The following is a 21,380-nucleotide window of genomic DNA, read 5'->3' on the forward strand; positions in this document are numbered from 1 at the left end:
ACACACACCCAGCCAGAACAGAGCAGCCTCCAGTTTCGTCCTGGAGCACACTGTCATTCTAGCCTCTCCGTTCAAACAACCCGGATATTCCAAAGCGAGTAACGGGGAGCATCGCGCCGCAACAATGCAACCTTCCGAGCTGCTCCCCGTGCAGCTCCCACCCCCGCCCCCTTTCGCGGCGTGCCAAGAGTTTGGAGCGCGCGCACGCACATGAGCGCGGTGCCTGCGTATCCCTCCGCCTCCCTCCTCCTCTCCCCGCTCCGAGGCTCGACAACGATTTGGGAAATGAAGGGAGGAGGGAACTACTTTCCTGAAACTTGCTATGCTGCACACGACTTCGAGTTGCAGTGATTCGCCCGGAGGCCGAAGCTTTTAGTCCTCCTACCCACACGCCCTCTCAGTCCGGGCACCCCGCTCGGCAAGCCCAGCCCGTACCCGCTCTGGCCGTCCGGGAAGCCGGCGTTCCGGAGAAATCACCAGGGACTACTTCGCCTCCTTCTCCCGCGGGCGCCCCCCGGTTCGGGCAGCGGCGGCGGCGGCGGAAGGAGCGGGCGGCGTGAGCGCTTCCGCCGCCCCCCTAGCGGCTCCCCTCTGGCGAGCGTGAGGAGCTGGCCCGCCGAGCTGCTGGTGGGCACTGGCTGGTGGGGGGCTCGCGGTCGCTCTCCCGCCTCTTCTCGGGACCCTGCCCGATCGGGCGCGCCTCTCCTCTCTGGCCCGGGTGCGGACGATTGGTTCGCTCGCCCCTGCCTCACACGCGCCCTGCCGCCCCCTCCTCCCCCCTCTGGAGTCGTTCGGGCCGGAGCGTGTCTGGAGGAATCCGCCGCCGTGAGGCCCCTCGCCCGCTTCTGCTAGTCCCGAAGGACCGGCCCGGTCGCCGCCGGGGGCTGAGCGGGCAGCCGGCGGCGAGGCGGGAGATGGTGGGGTGGGCTCCGGCAGGACCGCGCCGCCGCCGCCCGGAGCCTGGGCTCGGCACCCCCCCGCCGGCCCCCACCGAGCGGAGCCCTGCTTCCTCCTCGCCGCATCCCTGAGGGAAGCGCCGCCTCTGCTCCCGGGTTCTCCGCCCGCCCGCCCGCTCGCTCCTTCCTGGCCGGACCCCGCCGCGCTCCACCCCAGTGGCCGGAGGAGCCGCTCTCCAGTCTGCCTTCACAGCCCCCTTCCTTTTTTCCTTCGCTCCCAATCCTCCCCGGCCTCATCGGATCTCTGGTTGGGCGCTGAGGTGGGGGAAGAGGCTGGGGTCGCCACGGCGGAGGCTGTCGCCGCCACCCCCCTGCGGGGGTGGCCGGGGTTCCCGGCTGGGGGGGCATCGTTCCGGGTGAGGCATCCACCATGGTGAGGCCCCTGAGCCGCTGCCCCCGCGCCCCCCCGGCCGCCGCTGCCTCCTGCCCCTCGGTGCTGCTGCTGCTCCTCCGCCTGCTGTTGCTCCTCCATCTCCAGATCGGATCACGGTGAGGGAAAGATGAGCGAGGAGACGGCGACTTCTGACAACGAGTAAGCACCTCACAAATCTAGATTACTTCCCCCCCACCCCCCCATTCTTCCTCGGCACCTCCCCAGACCCCCTCGGAGACTTGGGTGCTTGCAGTCCTGGAGAGTTGAGTGCATTCTGTTCTGGAGAAAACATTTGATTTCCTTAGCCATTTTATTTAATGGCAGCAACCCCCGACCCCCACCCCCACCGCCAGTATTTAGTTGCTTTCTTCTGGGAGAAGGTATTGAATGTTGGGCTGGAGTTGGGCTGGAATGGCAATTGTATGTCCATGAGATGGAATAATGTAGATGGATGGAGTCGGGGTAGAAATTACCCCAGTGCCTGGAAGACCTCTGACCTGTCCTTTTTCACTTTAGCACACCAGTCAACATACCTTGAATATCCGTCCAGACTCCTTTATAGCTATTTCACTTGGAAACTAATGTGTGGGAGCACCTCCTGCAGCAAACTGCTCTTGAATCTTAATTCGATGAGTCAGTGGCTCTTAAATACCGATTAAGCCTCCCCTCCCCCCCGCCCTTTTTAAACTTATGACCTGTAAGATTCTTGTAAAAAATGGGGCGAGGGAAACATTTTTATAATTTAATAGCATTAAGGACACCTGGAGTGTGGGAGATGTTGAACTATTCTATTTTGCCTTTGCGAATACTGGATTTGTCTTTATCAGGAGCATAAAAGAATTTTGTAGGCTAATTTTTATCTTTCAGCTATATTGAAACACACCGTTTACGTTGATTTAACACTGTTTACATTGCTGAACATGTTGATGACTTCATTCATTAACTTGTAGAGCGTCCCGGCTTAAGTTTTTGTTTATTTGGGCTGTCCTTATGTTTTCCAAACGAAATACTTTGCCTTTTAAATATTTTGCTTTAACATAACAGCTGACTGGAGGAATAATGATGCGGCAACAGTTTCCTATTGAGACGGGGTTTAATTCCATGCGAATATTTGTGTCCGTTTTCTTGTAATTAAATTCAAGTTTTATCTTCGGAGGGTTGGAAATAGTTAAGTGAGTTAGGACTAGTCCTAGGACGCATTCCTTTAAGTAAAGTGCATTCCTCGAATCAGACCTTTCTGAGGAAACTTTAAAGTCCAAGGCCTAGGCTTGTTTAACATAAAATAGCTTGAGAAATGCCAAGCAGCGTCCCCCCACCCCTCAACACACTCTTCTGATGAGCGGGGGTGGGAGAAGGTGGATTGCTGCAGTGTCAGTGCAGTCTAGAAGCAGAAGTGGCCGCCATGTTCTCTCTCTTTTTGTGAATCGCCCTCATTTGCATAGCACACTCTTCATTCATAAAAAAATAATTAAACATCCATCACCTTGGACATCTTGAAAGGATTTCCCAAGAAAAAAATTCGAAGCTCAACTGTCTGTCTTCATGTAGATTTTTGAGTTCAGAAAGTAAGGAGAATTCTAAGTTATAGGTTAAATTCAAAAATAGACGCCCACACAAACAACTACCCCTGCTCTCAGAATGTTGACACAGTTATGTGGGAAATATCAGTTCGGGGAGGTGCTGGGAGCACGTGATCGCCTCCATTCATAAAATACCTGGCTGTCCATTCACAGTGCAGTACACTGTCTCACTGCCTTCCGCAGATTAGACCTACTTTGAGAGAGATCAAGAAGTATCTCAGCGCTTAGTTAGGAGAAAAGCTGCTAAAAATCCGAACAGAATGACAATAATTTTTGCTGCCGTCTTCTTTTAAGAAAGTAGCCTGGATTAAAATGTCAAGTTCTGTTTTGGAGATGGGAGAAGACTAATTACTATATTTAAAGTAAAATATTGAATACCTCCTTTTTTGGTGCAGCTAATTAGGAACGCTAATAGGGGAATGTGAATTGAAACACCTGTGAAATACAGTTTTTAAGTGAGCTCTTTTTCAAATACTTGTCATGGACAAATTGAGAGTACAGGTTTTTTGGTGTAGTGATTATCAGTGGATGATACCACTTTTACACTAAAAATGAATAAATATTCCCGGTGGTTTAAGTCCAAAGATTTTGATATTTGAAACACCTAAGGGCAATATTTACTGGTAGGATTGCCTTTAAAAAAATTTTTTTTAATGTATTTAGTATGGGACAATTTGGAAATTATCTCACTCACCCAGACTTTTAGAATTATGTTTTCACAAATTTATCCTGGTTTATTAGTAAAATTTTCCCTACTAAGGGCTTTGTTATGTTAATTTTCGTAGGTCAAGAATAATATGTTTTAGGGTATAATTTTTTGTTAACTCTTCATGGGGACAAACTTTTGGAGGTGTTACTTTAAAATTTTTTTTATTTTAGAAAGTGATGTGTTCATCTGATAATCAGTTTTATTATAGCCTGCGTTGTTTGTGTAAAAGCTAAACCACAAAGAGTGAACTTCTTCGGAATGTAGACTTTATCCCGATAACTTACATATTTCATCTTTCATATATATAGTAATGTTTTGAAATGGCAATTTATTACATACAATCATACATATTATGAAGAAACAAGAGATATATTATTGTAGGTGCCCTTAAAGCCTTAGCATAGTTTAAAACTGCCCTGTAATATGGATTTTATTTGGGCCTTATGTTTATTTTTTCCTTTTGCTTTTCTCTCTTTTTTTAAATCCACAATCAATAGGTATTTACTTAAAGTAGAGACTGTTCTTAACACTCGAATGTTTTTCCACCTGATTTCGACTTCTAAAAAGAGTGAAAATCACCAATATCTTGGCAAACTGTTAACCTTTTCTAGATAGCCATTGTGGTAAAATCCAGTAAGGCCTTTAGAGGCCTCATTTTGAAATCCTCTAGTACATGCTTATTTGAAATTAGAGTTCTGTGTAGAGAGAGAAATAGTTCTCAGAGGTTGACTGTGGGTATATAATTAATCAAGAATTACTGAAGGATCATATTATAAGTCTATAACACTTTGTCTTATGCAGTGCCTAACTTGGGGAAGGGTTGGTGAAAGTCTGCTTTTCTTCTCTAACCTTCAGTAGGAACTGGAACTGCATTAAAAGTGCCATTAAAAAAAAAAATCCCTCCATGCAGGAGTAATAGTTCATTTCAAATAATGTACAAAATGGTCTTTAAAGTGAGTAAGTAATAATTTATTTATTAAACAAATTTTTATTTATTTAATAAGTCTTAACATTTGATATATAATCAAACTTTACCTTTTCTCTGATGTTGATGATGAATCATATTCATTTATTGGATTTTTACTATGTGCCAAGAATAAAAATATGTGATAAATGCTTTACACATGTATTATGTAATTTATGTATATACATGTAGCTTCAACAGAGTAGAATTGCATAGTAGGTACTATCATACCTTAATATATTGTGAACATTTTCCTGTGTCATTAAATATTTCCTAAAACATAATTTTTAATGCCTACATTATATTCACTGTATAACATATATTAGTTTTAATCAGTCTACTATATCTCTTATTTCTGAACAATGCTGCATTTGATCTTGAGTTCTGTCTTCATCCAGATTTATTACTTTTTCCTTGAAATAGTCTAGCAGTGGAGTAAAAGATGCAAATTTTAAGTTGTTTTATTTTTTCTGCTAAATTGCCCTCTAGAAAAGAAAGTGTGTGAGAGTGCTTATGCCTTGAAATGTCTGTCCAGTTCTCTTTGAAAAAAATTTTGCCAATTTTGAAGGTGGAAATGAGATCATGTTCTTACTTTTAAAATGTGATGGATAATAAAATAAAATTGAGTTTTCAAAAAACTTGTTAGGTTGTTTTGGGGCAGTTGGACTGTTTTTAAATATAAGCAGAATTAAAATGATCATACAAAAGGCATCTGCAGATAATTTAACTCTTACCAACTTTTATGCAGTATGGTATAATATAAAGAACATTGGACTTGGAATTGGGAGATGCATTTCTGTCCTCACTGTCACTAATTTATTCTATGATTCTGGGCAAGTGACAGCCTTTGTGGCCCTCAGTTTGCTCACTTGTAAATCAAGGAATTTGAACTAAGCATCATTATGGGCCCTTCTTGTGCTAAATTACCCTAAAGTAATACAGTGATAGACACATTGCAAGTCACTAGACTTGTAACATACATATTTGTTAATTGGTCAATTTTATTAGATTGTTGATTTTGACATATTTAAGCAAATGAAAGACTTCCAGTAGAGATCTTGTAGTATTATGAAGTAGAAGCATGAATTTTGAAGAAACAAGATAAATTTGGAAACAGTGGTGCATTCATAATCTTTTAAGACTTTCTCATTTTGAGCTTAATTTAATAGCCATGTGTCTTTGATAATATATATACATTACAGATGGAGAACTTTGTAGTGCTCTTTTTTTTTTCTTTTAAATAAATATGGTCTCTGGATGAATAAGTAAACAAAAGGCTATTGGGCTTAAACATCAACTTGAGTAGTTCTGAGAGGAATATATTAACAAGATACCAGCCCTCATGCTTTACTTACTGGCCTAGAAGTGTCAAAAGTAAATCTTCTCATTTGGTTATTCATACAAATCATGTTAATCTAATACTAAAAGATAATTTCACATTTATTCAGTGTAACAAATTAACTCAGACAATGAATTTTTTCATTCTTTAACATTTAAGTTTAATTTGCTGTTTATCTCAAGTTGTATGTCATAGCTGCATCTCATTTTAGAGTCCAGTACCAAAGTTATTACAAATCCCCAAGATGTTGTTTTTGTGGCACTCAGAATGGTTTGAAATGGAAAACAAACAAACAAACAAACCTATTGGTGTATTTTTGTTTAAACATAGTTCATTATTTTTGCTAAAACATAGTTCATTAGTAGTGGATCTCAGACTGAGGTGTTAAATTGATTTAGACATAGAGTCTTAGAATTCAGAGTGTTTTTACTAATCTCTAACTGAAACTTGTTTACCTTCATAACTGAAGAAAATACCAGCAAAGCATAGCAGCATCAGAGGTACTTGTGACAGCAACTGTATTAGTTTCCTAGGGCTGCCGTAACAAAGTACCACATGTGTGTCATGCCCGTCTTCTCATAAGGACACTATGGGATTAGGAGCACACTCAACTCCAGTATGACCTTCTCTTAACTAATTACATCTGCAGTGACCCTCTTTCCAAATAAGGTCACATTCTGTGGTACTGGGGGTTAGGGCCCAACATCTTTTTTGGAGAGATTCAATTCAACCCATAACACCAATAGAAATCAGATTTTTTTTTTTTTTCTTACAGTACAATTGCTGTTCAGTTGTTAGAGATATCTTGAAATAGCACTTACGGCCATCACTAGTTTGAAATTATTATAGTTATTAAGCCATTGCTAGAGCTTGTATTTTAATATGTTAGTACAAAAACATTACTATATCAAAATTAATATTTTAGTATATGTGCTGCCAAAGCAAGCACCAAAATTAAAAATATTTTGATAATTATTTCAATATAATTGATTTCTTTTGTAATTTTATGTATTTTGTTTTAAGCCTTTAATACTCTGAGAAAGGGGGCCATTGGCTTCACCAGACTGCCGAAGAGGTCCATGGCACAAAAAGCTAAAGTCTCCTGCTATGACTGAGGCCCTAAAGACTGAACCCAAAGATAGAGATTATAAAATAGGAAGATTAAGAAACATGGACGATAAGATGAACAAGTCCAAGTTACAGCTAACAGTTGCAAAAGAAGAGGTAATGGGGGAGAGGAAATATTGAGAGATACTGGCTGAGAATTTTCAAAAAGTAGCAAATTAAACTCAATTCAGTGAACTAAAAACAAAGCCTCACAGTAAAACCGAGTTTATCGTGAGATTGCAAAAATGTCAACATGAGAAAATCAGTGTAGTTTATCACAGTTGAAGGTTAAGGAAGAGAAATGATACAATCTTAAATGCCAGATTGTCATTCAGTCTCTGCTTATAATATGGAAGTGAATGTCCATAATTTATAGATTTATAATTGTTCATAAATATGGATTTATATTATTTTTCTGCTTCCTAGAAGATTTAGACTTTTAATTTTTCTGATTTAAAATGAGAGTGTTGGATTTGATCAACTTTCAGTGTTGCTTTTAGTTCAAGAATCCTAAGTGATTTTCTTTGTACTTCTGAAGTCCACATTTAATCATTCATGTAGCTCATAAATACAGGATTGACTACATAAATTACTTTGTATCTGAAATTTTAAAATTACCTTGGAAGGCGTTTTCTTTGTATATTTAGAGTATGAAGAATAAGCTTTGGTAAATTTAAGAGTAATTGGAAATTAAATTTTAATCTAATATCAGTTTTATCATTTTATTTCTAAATGTTATCTGTAAAACAGGGAGTATAGTTTAGATAAAGGCCATTATGACTTGGAATGCAGAATGTAATTGTTCTCCTGGCAGTATATAATGGTACTGTTTCTTATGATTAGACACACTTTGTTTGTCTATTCCCTTGGTTAGAGATTACTTTCACAAATACACCGTATTAATGTGTTGGTATCCAGTAGTTGCATTACCAAAATTTAGATGGAATTTAGTGAAATGTGACTTTGATGCCGCTTTTTCAAAGTTATTGTAACTTTTACCACATCAGAATGTTAATGATTAACTTTGGCATAAAATCACCAAACATTTTTTACTGTTCTGTTGTGAATTACATTGATATTTTGAGATTGGGATTAGGGATCAATTCTGGGTTTGCCCCCTTAGTAATATGTAAAAACATTTCAGAATTTTAGTTGCTGAATTATGTATATGGGTTTCTTAGTCTTTCTGGATTTTCTTCAAGAATTTCAGTTCAGTGACATTTGAGTGCCTACTGGGCACTTGACTTTTCTTTAGCCCCGGAGATACAAAGGTAAGTAAAACCTGATAACTGCTTTCACTATCCAGCAAGGGAACTAGATCCCTCTGAAGTGTGGTGAGTGCTCTGCTTATGAAGTTCTTCAAGGATTAAGAAGAAAGTAATTCTACCTTCGGTGGATGGCAGAGTGGGAGTTGTGTGAAGGAAGCCTTCAGAAAAGAGATGGCATTTAGGAGTCAGCCAGAGAAGAGGGCAAATGGAAAGAGGAAGGGCATTCCAAGAAGATGGGAAAAAACCCCAAATAAGCATAAAAGTTATTTCAGTGGTCTAAACCAAACCTGCAATATCTCCCAAGTATGCCTGTAGTTGAAGTGGAAAATTGACCAAGGAGAGTATTAAATAGTAATGGAAAAATGAATAGGGAGAATCAGGAGTGTTTTTAAGGGAGAGTGAGAAGAGACAACAAAAGAAAAGTCTTGAGAGGTAGGAGAGAAAGTATTGAAGACAAAATGGGAAGTGATGAAATGGAGACAGCAAAAAGTAGGATTACATAAATTTAGGGGGAAGTGTTAATAGTTGAGATTATTTGTTGGATGAGATGATGTCAGTAATGGAGAGGAAGAGAAAAAGAGATTTAAGGAAAGGTGGGTAATTGGGAGAGCAAGGCCCAGGAAAGAGGAGTCTTGCAACTGTTTTACTGCTTGTGTCAGATACTGTCCTAGATTTAATCCTTCTAATGACCACGTGAGCTAAGTGTTATCCATAGTTTACAGATGAGATAACTGAGACTTATGAGAGGTTTAGTAACTTGCCCACAGCCACGCAAGGGAGTAAGTGTTAGAACTGAGATTCAAATTGCACTGTATTTATACTACACTATATCTCATATATTTAATGGCCAGACTGGATTTTGAAGAAAAGAACTAAGTTTGAAGTGATAGGTAGACAAGTAGAAGTGACAGCTGTTTTGAGGGACTACAAGTTTTGGTAAAGTTAGAGAGCATGTAGAGTGGAAGTGGGGAAAATCGAAAGATAGATTTTGATCAAAGAACACAGACTCCAGAGTGATAACATATGAGGGAAGATTAAAGTAGAAACAGGTTGTTAGAAGTAGAGGAACCAGGATCTGTTAGGATATTTAAAAAGGTCACCACTGTGGCTGTTCAAGTTGCTGGGTTGGTATCAGAAGTTGAGGTGGAGAGGAATCCTGAGCCAGTGCCAGTGTATTTTATAAGTGTGTAGGATGAGCTGCTTAAGAGTGGGAGTATGAATATTGACATCTGCCCCTGCAATTTAAAGAGACAGGAGTAAGGGTTTTGGGATTGGCAATTGAAAAGGAGTATGTCAAGGGGAGGAGGATAAGAAAAGGGAAGGGCTTAGCCTGGAGGAGTTGAGAGTATTGGAAATGAATAGGATCTCATGTAATAATGGTCCTACCAAGAATGAGGGGTGTTGGGAATTAGGAAATAGAGAGGAAGACAGACATATGAATAAATTATCCAGATTTGGATTTTATTAAGAACTTTGTTTTGAGAGGCTGATCAAGATGTTGACTGATTTTGTAGGGCTTTATCCAAATAAATTATATTGTCTTTGACAGAATGTTTTGTATTTTTTGTGTACTCCAATCCTAATGTAGTTAGAAAGGCCTTTTCAAAACAAAATTCACTAATTAAATTTCTACAGTTAACATGGTGTTCATAATTAACATGATCCTGTGGTTACTACTGACTGTCCCATTGAGACTTCGGCAAATCATGTAACCTGTCTTTGTGCTTGATTCTCCATCTGTAAAACCAGGATAACATGGCCCTACTTCAGAGCCATGTTAAGCTAACACGTAACCTCCCCTCCCCTCCCAGTAACATTTTTTGATTAGAGGTAAGAGAATATTAAAAATAACTTTTAGTTCTTGAGAAGAAAGGTACTATGTTCATGCAATAATCAGTGCTCATTTTCATTTAGCCTGAAGGTAGGGTTACTTTTTAAAAAGGATTATTGATCTGCTGGAAAAATTGTATTTCAGTTTAAATGTTAAAAAGCTGCTTTTCAGAGAAACTTAAAATTTAAACATTCCAACAAGCAAAAAAATAATTTAAATCTATATTGTGAACATTTTTAAAGCAATTTTAATACCTGAGCACATTTTGGAAGTACATATGAGTAGATTTGATGTTTCTCCATCAATTTCAGGGAAAAGCCATCTTTCTCAGAGTCGAATGAAGGAGCTTACAAATTATATGGAGGGAAAAAAAATCTACTTTCATGGGAGAAGGGCAGAGGAATTTTTTTTCAGGTTATTAAAGATTTAGACATTTAATTTTTTGCAACTATAATCAACTAGGATCCCTGTTAATAGGTGAGATAGGCTAGATCTGCTAGCTAGAAGTTCATTGCTTGTGGTTTAGTGCCGACTTTAATTTGGACAGCTAAAGGTCTGTAAGCTTATGTTTAGTTCATTTTATAGTCATCAACAGCTAAAGGAAAAATTTGTTTATATTTTGATTTAGCCTGATGTTTAGCATTATTATTCTGAAACTGTATCATTTGTTAATTCAAAAATAACAGCCTTAGATACGTAATTACTGAAACTTGGTTTATGAATGAATTTTAAGTTATCTACAAATCAAGATCTTGAATGAATGTAAATCAGGAACTTAAAAATACGATGATGAGGGCTTCCCTGGTGGCGCAGTGGTTGAGAGTCCGCCTGCCGATGCAGGGGACACGGGTTTGTGCCCCGGTCCGTAAAGATCCCACATGCCGCGGAGCGGCTAGGCCCGTGAGCCATGGCCGCTAAGCCTGCGCGTCCGGGAGCCTGTGCTCCGCAACGGGAGAGGCCACAACAGTGAGAAGCCCGCGTACCGCAAAAAAAAAAAAAAAAAAAAAAAACGATGATGAAAAATGCTTTTTCTCTTGAGAATTATTTGATCTTAAAAACCAAACTTAGTAAAGGTTAAGAAAATATAGCAAATAACTTTAATAAGTAGCATATCAAATTAAGATATTCTTCAACTCTTTATTATGATTTTTTCAAAAAGGAAGGGGAGAGACAGGAGATGAATGAATAAGACAAGGTGGCCTCTCTAATCATCTTAGTTTTCCTTAGCAATTTTTCATCTTGATACTTCTGGAGAGAGCCAAACTTAGCTTCTAAGTGAGCCAAAAGAAAAAGAATGTATCTGATGTTATATAGACCCTATTATTGTTGAGTCTGAAACTGTGTAATGTGTACTAGGCCCCAGCATACATCAACTAAAAGGCGTTTGATTATGGCTAACTTCTAGTCCCATTTTTGCATTTACGCCATTTCAGATAGATTTAGCTAGGTACTTAGGAGGAGGAAAACTGATCTGAATCCTTTTAACTGACTCTTATTGTCTGAATGTTTGTTTCCCCACCAAACTCATATGTTGAAATCCTAACCTCCAAAGACAATGGTATAATGAGGTGGGGCCTTTAGGAGGTGCATAAATCATGAGGATGGAGGTTCCACAGAGATCCCTAGCCCCTTGCACCATGTGAAAAATCCCTAGCTATGAACCAGGAAGAAGGCCCGTACCCAGCCATGCTGGCACCTCGATCTTGAACTTGTCAGCCTCCAGAACTGTTAAAAATAAACTTCTGTTGTTTATTAGCTACCCAGTCTGTCGTATTTTGTTATTGCAACCTGAATGAACTAAGATGCTGACTTTTCTTTGTTTTGGGGAGGACAAGGAGCAATAATTACATCAAAGAAAGAACAAAATCAATTAAAAACCCAACATAGGTTTCAGTTGCTTCTAGTTCCATACAAATATATTTTACTTGTTTTAATAGTGTACGTATGAATATTATTTATTTTCACTGGATATACTTAAAGAATTTCTATGCTTATACATAGTTTTTTAGTAATCATTTTAATGCCTATAATAAGTTCATCAAGTTGTACCATAAGTTTACATAGCTGTTTTCTTCTTAGTGAACACTTCAGGTGTCCAGCTCTTATAAGTAACGTTGTAATGGGCATCTTTTCTGCATATAATTGTTTTTTTCTGTTCAATTAATTTCTTAGGATGAATTTACAGGCGTGAAATAATAATGTCAAAGAATATAAGTGGCTTTTAAAAAATTCTGGTTATGAAATGCTGCTTCCAAAAATTTGTATTTTTTCTGTTGTGGATTATTTATAAATGACATTCTCATATTTCTTAGATTCCATTTTTTTTTTTTTTTTTTGCGGTACGCGGGCCTCTCACTGTTGTGGCCTCTCCCGTTGCAGAGCACAGGCTCCGGACGCTCAGGCTCAGCGGCCATGGCTCACGGGCCCAGCCGCTCCTCGGCATGTGGGATCTTCCCGGACTGGGGCACGAACCCGTGTCCCCTGCATCGGCAGGCGGACTCTCAACCACTGCGCCACCAGGGAAGCACTAGATTCCATTTGTGTTCTTTAGTACCTTGCGGGTTTTTTTACATAGCTCCCAGTATGTAATTAAATGATAGATAATATTTGAGTTATTACCAGCATTGTCTTAAAATCATTTGATAGATTTAGTCTTCATAACAACTATTTTAAATGTTATTACTATTATTACCACCATTTACAAAGATGAGGAAGCTGGGGCTTAGGAAAGTTGAATAACTTGGCAAAGATTACATAGCTGGTGAAGACTCCAAAGCCTGTACCCTAAAACAGTAGCTTTTAAACTCTCGACTGTAACAGTAACAAATACTTTATACTGTTTGACACAGTGTACATACATACATACATGCATTCATACACACACACACACACACAAAACCTTTTGTAGAACAACTTAGACTTACTGTGATGACACAGGCTGACTTCTGTATTCTATAGACTAGAATTATATTACAGAATATTTTATTCTGTGTAAGAAGTTAATGCTGGTAAAGACCCTTGTAGTTAAAAATACCCAGTTCTGAACTACAGTGCATTATATGGGATATTGTCCTCTAAGGATGTATCTCCTTATTGGTACTAAAGATTTACATTTATGTTCAGCTTATTATTTCATGAAAGAGATGATATGAAAAGGTATAGGATTCTCGGGGGAGTGCATTTCAAGGTTGAGTTGTGAGGCATTGTAGGGGAATTCAGATTTGAATTGCTCTAACTAGATTATAGTTAATAAGCCTTAAGTCATTGCTTCTCAGATTTCTTTCACTGAAGTGCCCCAAATGTTAAGGGAGTGTATCCCAAAGCAGCCTGTAAGATTGTATAATTATTTTGAAATCTAGTAAACTATGACAAAGATATCATGTGAATATTGCATTTTAATCAATAATAGAGTTGTATTTTCAATATGAAATGTTTTTAGTCATTTATATTAGGGAAAAAAGAAGAACTCTTAACCATGCAGTCTTTATGTATTTATATCCTATGGCATTATATGTCTCTAACTTGTATGACACATTCCTGGGAGAATGTGTACTCTGGTGAGAGGCAGCATTTGGGGTACATTAGGGTGTTGCTCAAGGGTAAGTCATGATTGTGCACTGTAATTATAGCAGCTGCCATTTTCAAACAAAAAGTAGGAATGTATGAATCCAGCAAACATTAATAGAAACTTTTTGAAGTACAAAAACAATATAATCACATTGTAGGAAACAGGGAAGACAACTGGAAATTACCCATAGAAGAAATTTTCTTTTTTGCACTCTTATTAAAAGTTTTATAAAAGGCAAGAAATATATAGGAAGGATTTGAAATTTTAAATTTGTTGTTTCTCTAAAAACTTCATGTAGATCATACGATTTATATAGATAGTGAATTACCTGGGTCAGAAAGAATAGAATTATGCTAATTGGCACACTAAGAAATCTGCAAAGCTGTGTAGAAAAGAAAGAAAAACTCACGTTCTAGTCTCAGTTTTGCCATTTACTTATGTCACTTAGAGCAAATCTTTTAGTGTCTGAGCATCTGTGCTAATGAAGACAGTAATCTTTTCTCATCCATAAATTACTTTTTGCCTGAAAATTGTATAAAAATGGATTTATGTATGTGTGAGTTTTGATTTACTCACAGGGAAAGGTAGTGTTTTCTAGAGGATTGGGGGGAAAAAAAGACAGGTAAGGCAGAAGGCAGAAAAAGAAAAGGTTCTAGCAAAACTTTAGGGAGAGGAGGAAAGCTGAGGAAAATGAACCTAAACCTTAGAATTGAAATGTCTGGGCCTGTTTGGGGAACTAAAGGGGATTGTACATATAAGGAATATAGCTAGGTTAAAGATTATATAACCTACATATTGAGAAGTAATGCAAAATATCTACATAGGTTATGTAACCTACATATCGAGAAGCTTTGTGAAATATCTACATAGTTAAAATCAAACTGTGTATTAAATGCACTGGAAAATGCCCTTTTAAAATATTGTTTTCAATAAAACAAGTTCACAAGAATGTTGAGAACCTGAAGTGGGATGGGGGAGATCCTAAACGCTTTAAAGTGATCAGGGGATGGTAAATGAGAATTCGTTATACAAGACCCACTATTTTTGAAAGATAGTTACTGTTGATATTCTGTCCATTATTTGAGCATGCTTTCCTTATTTCTTTATTAATGAAGGTAAGGTAATTATAAGAGTTTTCATAAGCTCATATATTAAAGCAGTGTTTGGTACACAATAAGCACTGTTTGCCAGTATGCCTTCAGATATGACTGCAATCTCTTACCTTATTTTCTTTCTAAGTATTTAAGTCTTTTCCTCAGTTGTAGTAATAACCTTACCATCTTAGTTGGGGAGGGATTCCTGCCTGCTTTTGTACATCTCCAGCCTTTGAAATCATTATAAAGCAATTGTAGAAAATATATTTTTACCACTAGGTTTTTTTTTTTTTTTTTTTTTTTTTTTTTTTTTTTGTGGTATGCGGGCCTCTCACTGTTGTGGCCTCCCCCGTTGCGGAGCACAGGCTCCGGACGCGCAGGCTCCGGACGCGCAGGCTCAGCGGCCATGGCTCACGGGCCCAGCCGCTCCGCGGCATATGGGATCCTCCCAGACCGGGGCACGAACCCGTATCCCCTGCATCGGCAGGCGGACTCTCAACCACTTGCGCCACCAGGGAGGCCCTACCACTAGGTTTTAATTCACTGTCTCTCAGTTCTTTCCAAATGTTTCTATTACTTTATTGAAATACTTTTTTTTTCCTTTGCTGAAATTTTCCTTATTTCCATTTGCTACCATTTGGGCCTTATTGGAGTTCTTTGAGAATCTAAAGCAGTTTTTCCAATAGAAGTTTCTGTGGTGAAGGAAATGTTCTGTTTGTGCTATCCAGTATGATGCTCCTGTGTGGCTGTTTGGCTTTTGAGTACTTGAAATGTGGCTTGAAGGACTGAGGAACTAAAATTTTAATTTAAATCGCCACATGCTAATGATTCCTTTATCAGATAGTGCAGATCCTGAGTGTTTCTAACCCTTCAGTCCCAGCAAATTTTTGAAACCAATGACATGGTCTCTATTCAATCTTAGCCAGTTTGTTGAAAAAAATTCTAATCTTTTAAATAGAGGGATAGCTAGAGGAAGTGCAGCATTTTCCAAAGTATGGAACTTGCCCCTGGTATGTAAGGTAATTTCAGTTGTTTCACGGATGTGGCATTAAATTGACAAGTTACTCCTTTCTCAATACTTTTTGCATCTTAATTAAATTAAAATTTATTTTTTGTATGTTTGTTGTTGTTTTTTGTTTTTTGTTTGCGGTACGCGGGCCTCTCACTGCTGTGGCCTCTCCCGTTGCAGAGCACAGGCTCCGGACGCGCAGGCTCAGCAGCCATGGCTAACGGGCCCAGCCGCTCTGCGGCATGTGGGATCTTCCCGGACTGGGGCACGAACCCGTGTCCCCTGCACCGGCAGGCGGACTCTCAACCACTGCACCACCAGGGAAGCCCTGTTGTTGTTTTTTAATAAGGAAAGAGTGATGTCAACCTCAGTCTCTGGTAGAAAAGCCAATACTCTTTGGCTTTTACTATATTAAATTTTATGGTTACCATCTATTTATGGCTTGTGATGGTTTTTTTTTTTTTTTTAATGGGCTGTTGTGATTAAAGCCTTTCCTTTTAGGAACAGCATTTTTTGGATAATATATATGGTACACATATAAAGCAAAAAAGTAATGAAAGTTATGACTATCAAAACAAAATTGAGTTTGTGACATACTGATCTAGTGGAAGGAGAATTGGATTGGTAGGGAATCAGGAACCCTGCTGTGCCACTAGTTTGCTGAGCAGGTCTCTGTCTTTTTTAGGGATGGTTTCTGCTTTAGGAGGTGGGAAAGAGGTTGGTTTAGAGTGAGAAGAGGTTTTAAATCTTAAAATGTATTTTATTCTGTAATAAATCATACCATTTTAGATAGTAGCTAATGTGTATTAAGCATTTTGCTGCGTGTCAGACATGAATTATGTCATTTGACCCTTCATTCCAAAGCAGGTTACAATTAACTCTCAATTCTTTTTTAAAAAACCTTTGGTGCACAGAATTAGACTAATCATTATCTTGGTTCATACTGTCATCATTGGTCTATATATGGACCTCTGTAGTCTAGTATTTTTACTTTTTTATTTAATTGACAAATACCCACTCACAGTACAATCCAAGAATCAGGACAGTGATGATTACTAAAATCTACCTAATGTGCTTCTATTATATTCCTTTTATCTCTTTTTTTTTTTTTTTTTGCGGTATGCGGGCCTCTCACTGTTGTGGCCTCCCCCGTTGCGGAGCACAGGCTCCGGACGCGCAGGCTCCGGACGCGCAGGCTCAGCGGCCATGGCTCACGGGCCCAGCCGCTCCGCGGCATATGGGATCCTCCCAGACCGGGGCACGAACCCGTATCCCCTGCATCGGCAGGCGGACTCTCAACCACTTGCGCCACCAGGGAGGCCCCTTTTATCTCTTCTTAGAGGTTACTGTATCCTGAGTTGCATATTTACCATTTATTTACTATTAAAAAATTTTATCATATATATTTGAACTCTATAAAAGGAATATACTTATGTAAATATCAACTCCTGAACTTGATTTTTTTTTACACTCAGTAATAGTAAGATGTGTCCATTCTTTTTGCTATAGTTTTTTGTTCATTTGCCCTGACATATAATATTCCATTGTGTGATATTGCCACAATATAGACAATCTGTTGTCTAAGGATATTTGAGTTATTTTCAGTTATTTCCTATCACGAACATTACCACTGTGAACATTTTTGTAATATGCTTCTGATACATATATGCTAAAGGTTCTCTTTAATATATATTTAGGAGTAAAATAGTTGGATTTAAGTTATGTTGTAAATTTTCAAGTTTATAAGGTAATGCCAAACTGTGTCCCCGCATAGTTCCAATTTGTACTCCTACTGGCAGTGTAAGAGCATGGGTATAAAAACTGCATTTTTATAGCAGATAATGATATTTGCTAAAATTTTTTGATTGCTTACTATGTGCCAGACACTGTTCTCAGTGCTTATATGAATTAATAAATTCTTAAAATCCCACAACCACTCTATTGGGTACTGTTACATCCATTTTATAGATGAGGAAATTGAGGCATGATGAGGTTAGTTAGTAAATGACTGTTAGGATTCAAGCTTGGTTAGGTTGGGCTGCAGAGTCCAGCCTCTGAAATGTTGTGATATTTTACCTCTCCAAATGCATATCTGTGCATTCACCTTCTTTCCTTTTTCCCCTATCCCCATCAATTTCTTGGCCTTTATGTGCTTGTGATAGTGAGTGTTGGTTATTCTTTCCTTATATTATTGTGTGTTAGCATTGTCCATTGTATAGTCTTCCTTTAAAAAGCAATTTCTTAGAACACCTGAGTTTCCTAGAACAAGTAAGATGGCTCAGATGATATCTAGCATTTTTGGCTCTAGTATTTTGTAATTTGACATAATCTCCTACATATTTCATAATTTCAGGGTAATCTTATTCACATTTTCTCTTTTTAAATATTAAAATGTGAAACAGTTCAGTGTACTTTATTTCATTGTATAATTTTATTTAAAGTTAATTCTTTATTTTTTAATAGAATCTTTTTAATCTATTAAGTAGTTAAAAAAATTCTGGCGTGGACATGAATGTATACTCATCTCCACATAGGCTTTTGTATGTACATCTCTTGAACTGAATGAAATTTTTTCCTTTAACATTTGTAGGTATTGTTCTTGAGGTAGTTTATTTATTAAGCCAATCATCTTTGTAATCTGCTAGATGCTTGGTAGATGTTTTGTTTTTTGTTTTACCTTTTAGGTACTGAGTTAAGATGAAGTGTTATTTTAAAATTCTAATTGTAGTGATAGATGAGAATTTATCTGCTTAATGTTGAATGACAAAATTCTAGACCCAATAATATACACCTAATTATCCATATATCTTGCCAAAGTAGGGTATTATCTAAACCTCAGATGTTAAAGTGTTTAGGTTCTGTAAAAATAGTATTTAGAACTGTTTCAGTAAAGAAAAGTCTGTTAAGTCAAATCTGTTATGTGTGTGCTGCACATTTAGTGGTAGTTAAATGTTTTCAGTGCAGTGGGCCCTAAAGGATCAATCACACGTGTGTTGGAGTGGTAGGTTGATAGAAGCAGCCTAACAGATGGAGATCAGGATGTTGCAGCATTTCTTATTAGTCAAATTTAGTCCTTCTTCTGGATTTTACATTGCTCTTAGGTTTGGCACAGTCATTAGTGTTGATACTGAATGAAGCAGCTACAATAAACGTTTATTGAGCCTTTCTTATATGCCAGAGAAAGGATTGGAAACTAACATTTTTGAGATTCCAGGTGTTAAGCCTATAGGCTTTGGGGATGTAGATGAGTAAAATCTGGGTCTTTGCCTTCACAGAGTTCTCAGTCTGCTTTTAGAAATACATGATTGATTCTTTGGTAATGAAGGACTTGATTCTCTGATAGGGGAAAATACAGTTGTCCCAGAAGAGTGAGGAAAAACATTGAAAGTAAAAATTACTTCATTTTGAAGAGACATGTTTACATGTTTAACATGTTTAACATAACATGTTTACATGTTGTGTAACTTTGTGTATAGTTCAGTAGTCTTGTGATCTGACAAAGTAGCTATAGTCTTGTCTTTCAGTTCACTTTGAAGTAGGATAGATTGTGTAAGAAAGGCAAAAGATTTAGTGTCTTAACAACTTAGAGCTTAGGGTAGATGATTACTGTGAACTCAGTCTTTTTATAACTTTAGACTTTATGTATTATAAAGTCCTATATATTAATGTTTATTTATAGGATGTGAATGATTTTAGTCTTTTCTTTTTAAAAAATCATGTCTGACTAGCAAGAGCTTTGAAATGAGTAATTTGTAATTGTTTAGCCCAGTTGGGTCAGGCTTTAGTGTAAGAGCATGAGATATGTCGTTCAAAGACAGATAAATGGTTCAGACAGCCTAAATTTCTGATAGGAAGACTAAGGGGCATTTTAGGTGAAGTACACAGTTGTGGTTCCAAACTCCTCACATAACTTGTCACGAGCCTACTGAACCTACTGTAATTTTTCTCTGTTTCCTCTTAATTATTTGTATTAAAAATTGGAGATTTTATGGGCAGAGATGTCAAGGTAGAAGCGCTGAAGGGATTACATGAATATGTAGGTCTGTCATTGCCTCTTACCAGCCTACATAATCTTGAGAACTTTTTCACTAAAGAGCTGCTCAAAGATATGTGGCAGTTATTGGTAAAACAAGTATAAGCTAGTCTTCCTCACATTGCTGTGTTTCTTCAGAAATTCATGTGTGTTTATATAATCTCACTTTGAAATAATTTTAGACCTACAAAAAAGTAGGAAAAAATATACAAAGAGTATCCATATATTCTTCAACTGGCTTCCCAAAATTTATTATCTTACATAGCCAAATCAGGAAACTAACATCGATGTAATATTATCTACTGACCTTATTTCAAAGTTTCATCAGTTCCATAATGTCCTTTTTCTAGTTCAGGATACAATCCAACATTGCATATTGTATTAAGTATTCATGTCTCCTTAGCCTCTTTTAATCTGGAATAGCTCTTCAGTGTTTCTTTCATAATTTTGAAACTTTTTTGAAGAGTACTGGGCAGGTATTTTGTGGAATGTTCTTCAGTTTGCGTTTGATGCTCAGTCTTGATTAAATTGAAGTTAAACATTTTGGGCAACAATACTATAGAGTGAAGGTGTCTTCATGCTTTAGGAGGTCTGTGATGGTCATATATCCCATACTGATTATATGAACTTTGATCATTTGGTTAAGATGATGCCTGCCAGTTTCTCAAACGGTAGATCCTTTGTGTAATAAGCATCTTCTGGGGGGTGATACTTTGAGATTATGTAAATATCCTGTTTCCTATTACACATTTGCTCACTGTTTTGTTTTTTTTTTCGCGGTACGCGGGCCTCTCACTGCTGTGGCCTCTCCCGCTGCGGAGCACAGGCTCCGGACACGCAGGCCCAGTGGCCGTGGCCCATGGGCCCAGCCGCTCCATGGCACATAGGATCCTCCCGGACCGGAACACGAACCCGTGTCCCCTGCATCGGCAGGCGGACTCTCAACCACTGCGCCACCAGGGAAGCCCTGCTCACTATTTTTAATGTCTGTTTATGAGTCTTGTCTGTAACAAATATTGTGATGTTTGCCAAATTGGTGATTTTGTTTCCATTATTCCTTTCACCTTTATTAATTGGAATTCTATAGACAAGCTTTCTCTTCTCTCCACCATTTATTTATTTATTATTTATTTCTATTAGTATGGACAATAGTCCATTTCTGTCATTATTTTGATGCTCTGTTGTCCCAGATTTGGCCATTGGGAGCCCCATCAAGTTGGCTTCTGTGCCTTTTGACATGTTCCTTCATTTTTTGAGCACTTCCTTTTTGTTTTCTTTTGTTTGTTTGTTTGAAAATTTTGTTTTGTTTTTTGACAGGGAAGTAGGATTTATTGGTGGGCATGAGCAAGGAGGGAACACTGTTAAGGCTGTCATGAATGCAGGGCCCACCATTTGTCCAGGGGCCACAATTAGGCATGTATTTGACCCCACACCCATCCAGGATGAGCCACTTTTCTGCTACCCTGTTTTCAAATTCATCTGCATTCAACTTAGTAAATCCCCACTTCTTGGAGATATGGATCTTCTGGCAGCCAGGGAACTTGAACTT

The 21,380-nt window shown here is 38.4% G+C and overlaps 1 protein-coding gene across 1 annotated transcript in view; it reads left to right on the plus strand.

The window, feature by feature from the left end:
* Positions 1 to 285: 285 nt before the first annotated feature.
* The window catches only part of SPRED1 (sprouty related EVH1 domain containing 1), a 124,647-nt gene continuing 103,552 nt past the window's right edge, over positions 286 to 21,380 (plus strand). The window contains exon 1 of the mRNA XM_060096583.1: positions 286 to 1,488. Coding sequence (XP_059952566.1) covers positions 1,457 to 1,488 — 32 coding nt within the window. The 5' untranslated portion in view covers positions 286 to 1,456. The remainder of the gene's footprint in view (positions 1,489 to 21,380) is intronic.

Source organism: Mesoplodon densirostris, chromosome 4, assembly GCF_025265405.1.
Source record: "Mesoplodon densirostris isolate mMesDen1 chromosome 4, mMesDen1 primary haplotype, whole genome shotgun sequence".
In the NCBI taxonomy this organism is placed as follows: domain Eukaryota; kingdom Metazoa; phylum Chordata; class Mammalia; order Artiodactyla; family Ziphiidae; genus Mesoplodon; species Mesoplodon densirostris.